The following is an 11,508-nucleotide window of genomic DNA, read 5'->3' as shown; positions in this document are numbered from 1 at the left end:
GCTGACCTGGGGCGGGGGGTCACGCTGAGTTCTGGGCACACGGGCTCAGGATGGAGCGTGTCCCAAGTGCAGCGAGAGCCAGGGGAAGTTTTTGGTTTCTTTTGAAACCTGCAAAACGGTCATTCCACCCTCCTCGCCATCTAAGAATTGCAGCTAGAAGGAGCCTCCAACTGTAAAGCTGCCAGCAGGAGAGCCTCACGCCCCTCCTTCCCCCGGGGCAGGTGGCCACCTTGTGGCCCCAACGCAGCCCAAATCAGTCTGTGATGAGACTCCCTCAAGGGCTTCCCACCTGCAGGGCCCTCCCCCCACCCGTCCTCATCCTTCAGGGCGTGCAGTTCCAGGGGAACCGAGACTCTTCCTGCCTCCTCCCTGCTTCTGTTCAGGGCCCCCAGGGTGCCTGGCCCCCACCTCCAGGCATGTGATCACGCTGTGGTCACACGCGTGTTACACATAGTATCTTCTCTCCTGTCTCCATTCTCAGCCTGGGGAGCCAGAGTGACCTATCCACCCATCCTTCCACCCATCCCTCCATCTCTCCCCACGCCCCTCCATCCCTCCCCATCCCCCACCCCTCCCCATCTCCCATTCCTCCCCCATCCCTCCCCATCCCCCATCCCTCCCCATCACTCCACTCAACCCTCCATCCCCACATCCCCCCATCCCTCTGTCCACCCATCCACCCATCAGCCTTGGAGTACCCGTGCACCAGGCCCTGAACCATGTGCTAAGGGACAGCAGTGAATAGGGAACAGGTTTCGGGCCCCCATGGTGGGGACACACTTCAGTGCGAGAGAGGGGTTGGGAGAGGGAGGGAGAGAGAAAGAGAAAGAGAGAAAGAGAGAGAGAGAGAGGGAGAGAGGGAGAGAGGGAGAGGGGGAGAGAGAGAGAGAGAGAGAGAGAGAGAGAGAGAGCGCGCGCGCGTGCGCTCGAGCACGAGAGCACACTGCACCATTAGCATTCACTCCCAAGGGCAGGTGCCGCGGGGAGGGAGTCGTGTGAGAGGAGTCAGGGAGCCACTCTGGGAAGTTCAGCGCAGTTAACTAAGCAAACACAAAGGGCGCCCTCTGCGTGCCTTGGTGATGGTGGCAGGGATTTGGCACGTGGCCCACAGGTATAGGAGGCCAACCTCTGCCCTAGAAAATGAACATTTCTGTTTACACAAATACCGACACACGAAGATTTACAGCAGCTCTGTTCATAATCACCCAAAACTGGAAACAACACACTGGCCTTTTACGGTGGACAGATAAGCAAACCGTGGTCGGTGCGCCCAGAGGACTCCAACAGCGTACGATACAAAGGAACAAAGACCATACACACAGCAGCCTGGAGAGCTGACAGGTGCTGTGCTGAGTGAAAGCCAGTCTCAGAGAATCAGGCACCACCCGAGTCATTTGTAGGACACCCTCAGAAAGACAGACGGACTGAGGGCTCCCGGGGCTGCGGCTGGGGGAGGCGGAGGCCCCCAGGGCAGCAGAGGCAGTTTTGGGTCATGAACAGCTGCTCTGCCTGTAGACTGCGCTGGTGGTTATGTGACTTGGTACATGTGTTAAAATTCACCGACTTCACACAGAAACACACAGAGCAAAAGCAGAGGCACCAGGCATCCACCGTGATTTCCAGCCCCCTGCCCCGGCCCCAGCCCCTGTCCCAGCCCCAGCCCCGCTCAGCGGCTTCATCACAGGAAGGGCAGGTCCTCAGGGCCAAGCCCTGCGGTCCCACCAGCCTGCTGCGTCCTGGCCGGGCCGGGCCACCCCACCTCAGGGCCTGCGCACACCGTCCCCTTGCTGGGCCCTCCCGTGGTGCGCCCACACGGTCAGCCCCATCCCCAAACCTGGGTGTCTGCACCACATCGCTGCCCTGCGAGGCCCCCGCTCCTGCTCCCCACGGCTCCCCGCAGCCCTGCTCTGCACTTGACCGGGCATCCAGCCTGTGTTCAGACAACAGACCACAAGCCCCTGGCCGGCAGGGTGGCCGGCAGGGTGGCAGACCCCACGTAAGCGCAGATCTTTGCCTCATTCCCCGCGGCACCTGCAGCTCTCCCAGCGCCTGCCACACAGGAGGCCTCAACTAACTCCTGTTAACAGTCTTCTCCCAAGTGACATGAACTGGGGTGGGGGGGGCTTCCTCAGAGCGGCTGCCCATTCCTCACGGGCAGGTCGCACCTGGAACAGGACCCCTGTCCGCCCACCCCCACAGCCCCCACCTGCCCTACAAACTCTCACCCAAAAGAGAAGAAACAAAACCCAGACGTGCCCCTCCGGGCTCACAGCAGAGTCAGGAAACACCGCACAGACAGGGTGGGGCCAGCCGGCTTCCGCACTTAGAACGAGTCCATTTTTAGATTGAAGCCTGTCGTGAACAAGGCCCAAGCCTGACAGCCGCCTGGGGACAGTCTTTCCCTCTCAGAACAGGTGGGACGCCCGGGAGGCCGCGGCCAGAACACACCCTGGACTCACAGGAGGAGGAGCCGGCAAGGGTCCTGGGCTCAGAGTTTTGGGGTCACCTGGGGGTGGGGCTGACCCGGCAATTCGGGGTTTCAACAGGTAAGCTGGGGGTGGCCCCGGAGCATGTGCGTGACGTCGGGGTGACAAGGATGCCATCAGTGAGACCCTGTGGGGAACGGCGCAGGGGACCCCTGGTCACAAACAGTGTCAGGACTCCCCCAGGCCACAGTCTGAGCTCAGGCTGGTCAGCGCCAGGACGCAGCGTGGGAGGCCCCTCTGCCTTCTTCTGGGCCTGGACGGAGAGTATGAACAGGCCCCAGGCGATGAGGCCACACCAGGGGCAGAGCTCCAGAGAGGACGAGCCGGGGCCCAGGCAGCACGGCCTGCTTGCTTCATTCATGTTTATTCTTGGGAGACCGGCCAACGGTGCAGAAACAAACTAAAGTGAGGCTCGCAACGTCCTCAGAGAACAGAAAGCGGGCGGCGAGCCAGCGGTGGCCAGGGGGGCACCAGGCCACGCAGCGCGGGGTCGGGTCCCCGCTCGGGTTGGGGCATCTCTGTCCTCAGTGAGGGGAGACTCCGGGTGCCGCTGGCAGCAGGCAGGAGCCCCCTCACTGTTTACAAGCACCCGCACCGTCCAAGGGAGGCGAGGCGGGCTCTCCCGCCGGGGGGGTGGGGGCGTGCGGTCAGAGCAGGATGTGGTATTTCAGGGCCCGGGGCACCCTGTTGATGACCAGCCGCCCGTCGTAGCTCAGGGAGGCGAACAGCCAGGGGTCGGCTGAGGACCAGTCCACGGCGTACACGCTGTCCTCGTGCTCCTCGTATGTGGCGATGACGCTGTCCTGTGGGGGCTCCTGGCTCCTGCAAGGCACCAGAGACACGTGAGCCAGGCGGGCATCCTGCTCTGGGGTGGCCGGGGCCTGGTCTTCGCACCTGCGAGACGGGACGGGTCCCAGGAGCCGCCCCTGCAGGAGCTCGAGCCATCCCGGCCGAGGGCCCTCGGGGACCCTGGAGAGACCTGGGCTGCCTGACACACCTGGCTCCTGGGCTCTGGAGCGGGCCGTCTGGGGGCCAGGACAGTGTCTGGAATGTTCACGGGGTTGAGTGGGGAGCAGCCCGACGCTCCCATGATGTCTGGCAGGTGGACCTGGGGGCTGGCTGGTGCAGCCCCGGGGGACACGAGAAGCCCCGCCCAGGAACGGGTGCAGAGCTGGCCAGGGCAAGGATGTCCCGCGAGCCGGTGGGAAGGGCCAGCAGGTCCCGGCCTGGGCTGTGACTTTCCCCATCACCCCCTTCAAACAGGAGTCTTGGGGCCCCTCCCTAGACACCTGGCCTCACCTGCCTGGGCTGCCCAGAGACCACAGGCTTTCTGTGAGCAGGGCCACTGCTCAGCCCGGCGGGGACCTCCTAGGCACGTTCCTTCCCATTTCACAGACAGCTCTGCTCAGGGTGCTCTCGGCACACTTGGGCTCTTCCAGGAAGGTGATCTTCTCCCTGAGACGTGCCACCCACGGGCCTGGCTGGCCTTCAGCTCTGAGCGCCCACCCACATGCAGCCCATGGCCTGGCCCTCCCGGGAAGACGACCTGCCAATGGCCAGTGGGGCTCTGGTGCCAACACCTCAAGCAAGTCCTCTTGCAGAAGCCCAGTCTCCTGAATTTATGAACAAACCCCCGGAGCAGCAGGAAGCTGTGCAGGCACCATGTGCCGGTGCCACCGCCCGGCACGCTGCCAGCCACCCGTTCCTTCCTTCCTAACGAGCTTCTCTGAAGCCCTGTGTGGAGGCAGGATGCCTGAGTCACACGGGGCTGACGAAGGGGCCACCAGCTCCGTCCCCAGTACAGACGGGATGCGGCCCCTGCTTGGCCACGCGCACAGTGCAGCTGGCCACACGCGCCAGGTCGCTGGACTGAAACCACTGCCACTGTGTCTCAATAGCTCGTTTCCAAGTGTCTGAGCAGAAAAAGAACTGTGTCAAGAGAGGGGGGCAGACTGTCACCGTGCGGAAGGCCCCAAACCGGGTCCTCATGCAGGAATTTCAGGCTAAGCTCGGGGAGGCAGAGGAGGACTCAGACAACGGGACCGCGTGAAGAGTCTCGGAGCAGACGACAAGCCCCTCCTGCGCCTCCTCCGGGCTCACACTGCTCAGCTCAGCGGGGTCTTACTCCGCAACCTCCTCCCCTGACGGAGCGTCTGAGTCCCGCGCACTCACCATGGAGGACGCAGCCCAACCACGAACATGCGTCAACCCGAGAAACGAGAGGTGCCCCGTCACCCCCGCACTGCCGACAGGGACATGGGCCCCTGCGCTGCCCTGCTCGGCCCCAGCCGGGAGCCCAGCCAGAGCCCCGGGGCCAGGGCGGCCTGCTCTGCACTGGCCAGGAGTGCACCTCGTAAGCCCCGAAGCCCGGGACCCCCGTGTCTCGGGGGCACGAGCCTGAATTTGAAGTGAGAGCCCCTGAGCAGGTGCAATTAGGACTGGAAAACAGCGCGTAGGAAAGTTTTTGGAAAATACAGCAAGAGGGTGCGGCTGTGAGAACAGGCAGTTTTGGTTCCCTGCGCTGTCGGGTGACTGGGGGACAAGACGGGGACAGGAGGGGCATGGACCGGGTTCGGCCTGTGGGGCAGACGGTCCACACCCAGACCCAGGATGCGAGGAGGGCGCCCTCAGCAGCTGCTGCTGCAGGGCATGGGGGTCACGGGGTGGCACCTGTCACATCGAGGGTCAGAGGCCAGGCAGGTCTTCACGGCCCCCGGGTGCCGTTTCAGAAGTGGACAGATGTCGCACGGACACGCACTTCGGAGACCATGCCAGCCAACGCTGCTGGCCCAGCCCCGCTCCAGCCCTGCGTCTCGGGTGCGAGCCCGCTGACCCACGTCCCTCCTGCCGCGCGAACGCGGGTGGCCCCTGAGAAGATGAGGCAGCGCCACCCCACCCCTGCCCGGGAGCTCTTACTTCTCCTCTGGCCGGCGCTCCTCCTGGTCACTCAGGTCGTCGTCGTCCGCCAGTTGGCCGAAGGGCTCGGAGGAGATGGACACCATGTTGGAGAGGACGACCCTGCTGTCACTGCTGCCCGTGAGGACCAGCTGGTCGTGCGAGTGGTTGTAGCGGACGCTCCACACCCTGGGGCGGGAGAGGGGACTAGCGCCAGCCGCCCTGCTGGACGGCGAGGCCGGGGTCCCGACCGCGCGGTCCGACACCGGCCCATGTCCAGCGGGGACAGGCTCGTGCATGTCCCTAAAACATTTTAAGTCTCAGCTAACAGAGATGAGGCCAAACGGCAGCAGGTGCCCTGGGGGAGGGAGGCTTACTGCTCAGTATTCCACACTTCTGTACGTGGAAACTGCCCACGAAGCAAATGCGGGTTAGGGAAAACCTGTGACACTAAGCCAAGCCCAGGGCAGCTTCCCACAGCAGCCGCCTCAGGCGCAGGGCTGTTCTCTGGGTCGGGCCACTAGGACTAGCGTCCTTCTGACCCACAGGCCCGGGCTCGGGGAGCTGGGCCGCCTGCCGGGCCACGTGCTGCGGGCCCGGGGCCGGGGGCGGGAGCTTCTCCTTGGACGGCAGCCGCTACGGGATTTGTCCCAGCTGTCCGCGAACATTCTGGTTTTTAAACACACATGCAAGCACGCACGCACGCGCACACACACACAAGCATGCACACGCCCACACAAGCACACACATATGCACACAAAAGTACACACACACAAATGCACACATATACAAGCAAACACAAGCACACACACGTACACCAGCATGGACACAAGCACACACATGCAACACATACACACACACAGAAGCACACAGACAAGTGAACATACACAAGCACGCACAAACAAGCATGGGTGCACACAGATGTACACACACCAGCACACACACACACACACACACACACACAAGCGTGCACGCGCTCATGCTTCATCTAAATGAAACCACCCCCACTGCGTACTCTTCTACTGGGTCTCTGTCACCTACGTAGCAAAAATGACCCAGCTGATGGTATAAACAGGAGAAGAATGTTCTGCGGAGAAGGACAGCTCCTGGACACTCTCCGTGTCCGTGAACATAGCAGTCGTCGCTCTGCCAGCAGCACCATCCCCCCACTCCACCCCCGTGCGTGGACGTCGCCGTGCTGACAGCCAATCCCTACTGATGGGCACCTGGGCGGTTTCCAGCCTCCCTGCGCGGCAAACAATACCACGTGAACATCTGGGCATGGTGATTTTTGCATATTTGAACTGGCACTATTTTAAGAGGAAACAAAATCTAATATTTTTCTTCTTTTCCTACATTTCCAAATCACAAACATTCCACTTTGGAGTTAGTGTTTCTTTAGGAAAAATAAAACTGGGTTGATTAAATGATTCACAGCCGCACAAACTGAGCTGGTTTGGGCCTTTCCCAGCGGTAAGGCAATTACACAAAATAAACTGCATTCTCCCCCCCGCCGCCCGCCAGCCCGCGAGGAGCCCGCACCAGTGGGAGTGCTCCTCCAGCATCTTCACGGGCTCGGAGACGTTTCGGGTGTCCCAGAATTTCACCCTGCAGTCATCCCCGCAGCTGGCCAGGTAGTACTGCTTATTGGGGTTGAAGTCCAGGTCCCGCACCAGCTGGCCATGCGCGTTCTCGATGCAGTAGATCTGGCTGCAGCAGGAGGGGTGCAGGTGAGAAGCAGGCCAGGAACAGCCACCGACTGCCCCGCACCTGTTGCCCGGACCCCGTCCAGCACCAGCCCCCCGCCTGTGCCCGAGTGTAGGCGCCAGGCTGGGGGCTCCAGCTTGACGAGGCTGCAGGTACCAGGGGTCTGGCGCCCCCTCGACACTCCCTCAGAGGGGGGGGCTGCAGAAAGGAGTCTGGATTGCGGCTCCCAAAGGTGTGAGCTGGTGCCTTGAGGGTGAGAGTGAACAGAAGGAAGCAGCGCCACAAAGAGGCAGGCGGACTTTCAGACAGGCCACCTGACCCTGTGTGGGAGGAGCCGTGAGATGAGAGAAGGAAAGAGGAGGGTGTGGAAAGCGGAATACAGTGGTGCTGGTGGTGGGAGACAGACAGAAAAGGAAGGAAAAGCTGGAAAAACTACGGAACACTGAAGGAGACAGCGCTGCTACAGCGAGGCCAGGCCCTCAACACTCACATCACCCTGGGCGCCAAGCCTGGAGGCACCTGCTCCGCGGTCCAGGGCAACACGGGAGGGGCAGGGGGCACACGGCTGTTCAGGGTGTGCTGTGCACACCCATCTGCGTGCATGCGTGCATGCATGTGTACACCCACACAGGTGTGCACTGGGGCGCACGCACACAAGCACAAAGGCACACGGGCACACACGAACGCACAGACCTAGCTGAAGCCCCACACCCACCCCTCCAGGCTGCTCCTCACAGGGCGTGAAGTCAGAACATTCCGCCTGGTACGATGGCCCCTTCTGACATCACCAACCCAAACCAGAGGAGCAGGGCATCCTGAGGTGGGACAGGGGCTTGGGACAAAAGGCCTGCATCCCAGGCAGGACGGGATGAGGGCCCCCGCTGGGTGGGGCCATGGTCCGGCCCCGTGTGACGCCCCGTCTGCTCGGGCCCTCCATGTACCCCCTCACGTGTGACTTCACCTCTCCCGCCGTCACTGCATCTCCACTCCTCGTGGCCCCGAGGGGACGGTGGACGAAGGCAGCAGCTCACCTCCCACGCCCACCCCGAGGCCCCGCTCCCCACTCTCTCAGCAGATGCCCTCAGTCCTTTTCATCTTTCCTCCCACGCTGGCTTTTCTGACCCAAAACCACTTTGAAATCTTGAACCGGTTTTTATACCCTGCACTTTTCCAATATCCTAATATTTTTTCCTAAAATAATATACCCAAAACTAGAGCTCTTCCAAGTGAAACAGAGAATTAAATAAAATCAAGCCTGGCAAGGTCCTGGGGGCTGGGGGCCAGTCGCACGTGCAGGGAGCATGACGGGGGTTGGCCGCGGGCTCTGGGGCAGCAGTCTGAACACACGAGCACGCAGCTCAGAAGCGGCCTGGACAGCATCCCGCCACGTGGAGACCTGAGCGCGCTGAGGAGAGCCAGGCTGCGCCCATCACCCCGGGGAGGTGGGCAAGAGCCCCGTTGGGCCCCTGGGTTTTGGGGTCTGTGCCATCAGTCTTCAAGGTCCTTGGCCAGACATTGAAATCTTCACATCCTTCAAAGGACGATGAAAACAGGACAAGGTGGCCGCAGCCCTGGAGGAATGGACGCAGCCCAGACACTCCTCGGGTCTAAGCCCGGGGCTTTCAGCTTCCGACACGCTGCTGAACAAACCCGCACACGCGCCAGCTACCGATCACCCCTGCGTTCTCAGAGGGCTGCAGGCCGAGATTTAGCGCCATCCCCGCCCTGGAAGGTAACACGAGTTATTTCACGACATCCCTCTTTGCAGCTTAGTGATAAATTATGGTGTGCTGAGGGGATAAGCTGTATCTTAAAAAAGATTGCTGGCCCCTGTTGCCATGACAACACTGTGCACACCGCCACCCCGTTGCTTGTCAACGCCACACCTGGCAGAGAAAACCTGCTCTTACGTGTCCCATTAGGAGTGCTGGCTGTTGTGTATAATGGCTTAAGTGACAGACTATGATTACCCCACGGCGTGTGTCTGGAAGGCAGAGAGGTGGCCAAAGACAGCGCCACATGCTTAACAGGGACGGCAGCCCTCATCTGGCGGTCACTAGCCACAGGGCGCGAGAGACCAAGGTCACATCTCAGTCCTGAGCTGCCAGGCTGGCCTGACCTTGACTCCCACTGCAGAGGGCTGCCGGGGTTGGGGGGGCGGTGCTCCCAGAGGAATGAGACCCCAGGGAGGGGGGACGGACCCATAGCTGGGTCCAGCTGGGGAGCAGAAATAAGACAAAGTGCATGACTTGCCAGAGATAAGACCTGCACAGACGGGCCACGTGGCCCCAGATATGTCAGACTCAGAACTGCGCCCTTGTAGACCAAGGGGAGGCAGGAAGGTGGGAGGCGTAGGGCGTGTCCTGGTTGGGCCTGGCACTGACCTCATGGTCCGCGTGTCCCACCCTCGGACGGCTGTGTCATTCGCCGTGGCCACCTGCGTGCAGTTGTGATGCGGGCTCCACCGTCCCGTCGTGAATTTCAGCTGTCCCTTCCCTTCCAGGGATGCTGAACTGGCCAGCTGCGAATTTGGCAATGGTTTCAAAGGAAGAAGAAAAGAAAAGTAATTTGAATTCTATTCAGGAAATTTCAGAGGATGTCCTCCAGCACAGGGTGTCATTGAAATAATTATTGAAAATAATTAGGAAGCTCTGACTGTTTCCTTCCCTTAAAAGGCAAGAATGTTTGAAACTTATTTGGAAAAACCTATAAAACTGAACGCAGCAAAAAATAGAAAGCATATTAATATTCCCTCTATCAAACGAGACTTTCAAGTGTGTGATTAGCAATAATCTGCTCACATGTGGAAAACCTCGAACCCTGGCTTCCCCCAAAGACACAGGCGGGGCGGGCAGGGCCGCACGGTCACTCCAGCTGGAGGAGGGTACATACACAGCCGCAGCCCAGCCAGACAGCCGCTCGGGCATGCCCTCCCCAGTGCCCGAGCACCCTGAGCCCTGAACTCGGGGTTGACCAGACCTCGGCAGGTAGTGATGGAGACCTCGGGCCCCTGGCACAGGGCCCCGGCCTCGTCTCCACACTGCCCTCCCACCTGCCACCTGGGGTCTGCACAAAATCACACTGGCTACGTCATTGCTTCCATTTGGAGGCTGGATATCTATCCACATGGTGACTTTTGAAGGTTGGAGAGCTCCGGGCTGCATCTGTGGCCCAAGGTCACACAGGCCACCATCACTCACTCCACGTCACCCTAAACCCCAGCCTCGCTCTGCAGACCCTCCGAGAGGGGTCTGGGGGCCAGCTCTAGACAGAGGCCCGAGGGAGTCACCAGGGCGGGAGCGTCTGGAGGCCCCACTGCAGTGCTTCTTTGGGGCCCCGCAGAGCGAGGGCAGGGCAGGCGCCCAGACTCCAGACTGATGGGCCAGGTGGCCCCAGGGAACCGGCAGTCAGTGCACGGGGCTTCGATTGGAAACGTGGGGAAAACATGGGCTCCCTCTCCAGGGAGGCTGGCCCAGCTAAGAAGGATGATGGCGGGGACATTTTTAGACACGACTTCCGAGCATGAGCCCCATTTATTCTAGTGACCACTGCAGCAGAGGCCACCCAGCCAGGACACACTGACCAGCCCCACAGAAGCATTTCACCTCTTCTCTGGACAGTTTCGTGTCTCCACTTGGCCCAGAAAATTTTTCTCTCAAAAAAATCCATGTTCCCACCTGAGTGACTCTGCACATCTCGCAGGTGCCAGGCCTCATGTCAGCACCTCACGGAACGGCCGAGCTCCTGGCTGACTGCACATGTCCCTCCCAGGAGGACCAAAGGCCTGGAGCCAGTGAGAGGGAGGACGGCAGGGTGTCTGTGCAGGTGAGCGCTGCGCAGAGGACAGCAGCGCCCCGCGCCGCAGAGTCAGGAGAACGTCGCCATCTCTGAGGAGACATGCGGACCAGGCTCCCCGGCGGGATGCCGAGGCTGGTACCATGCGCCTCCCTGGGCGATGGGGAGCCCTCCGGGTGCCCCCGCCCAGCTCCAGTGGGCTAGCCCCTGCCCACGCCGCCCACCCCGCCCTCTCCACCCCACCAGGCGGCAGGAAGACAGAGCACGTCTCCCTGGGAGAGCGGGGCCCCTGCTTTGTAAGACCCCAGTTAGCGCGCCTGCCCTGCCATTACACAGACCAAGTGCCACTGACTAGCCTCTGACCACACAAAGTCAAAGGGTTATTTCTGTCCCCGGTGGGAAGTACATGTTATGTTCCTAGCTGTGGGGGACACTGCCAGGCACGGCGGTGACAGAAGGAGACAGGTGACCACGCGCACACAAAGTGGGAAGAAAGGCAAAGGCCCCGGGCGTGCCTGGGTCAGGGGGCGGGGGCGAGGGCAGAGGTGGAACTGGAACACGGGGAGCACATCTGGAGAAGGAGCCCCCCCCCCACAGGAACCGAGCACAGCCACGGGGGGCAGGG

General features: G+C 61.4%; 1 protein-coding gene across 1 annotated transcript in view; it reads right to left on the bottom strand.

The window, feature by feature from the left end:
* Window positions 1-1,179: 1,179 nt before the first annotated feature.
* The window catches only part of EIPR1 (EARP complex and GARP complex interacting protein 1), a 78,704-nt gene continuing 68,375 nt past the window's right edge, over window positions 1,180-11,508 (bottom strand). Inside the window, exons 6-9 of the mRNA XM_010985969.3 lie at window positions 9,473-9,609; window positions 6,924-7,091; window positions 5,403-5,570; window positions 1,180-3,308 (exon numbers count right to left, since the gene is read on the bottom strand). Coding sequence (XP_010984271.2) covers window positions 3,134-3,308; window positions 5,403-5,570; window positions 6,924-7,091; window positions 9,473-9,609 — 648 coding nt within the window. The 3' untranslated portion in view covers window positions 1,180-3,133. The remainder of the gene's footprint in view (window positions 3,309-5,402; window positions 5,571-6,923; window positions 7,092-9,472; window positions 9,610-11,508) is intronic.

This window comes from Camelus dromedarius, chromosome 15 (assembly GCF_036321535.1).
Source record: "Camelus dromedarius isolate mCamDro1 chromosome 15, mCamDro1.pat, whole genome shotgun sequence".
Lineage (NCBI taxonomy): Eukaryota > Metazoa > Chordata > Mammalia > Artiodactyla > Camelidae > Camelus > Camelus dromedarius.
The sequence above is the reverse complement of the archived record's forward strand: the minus strand, read 5'-3'. Positions and strand labels throughout refer to the sequence as shown.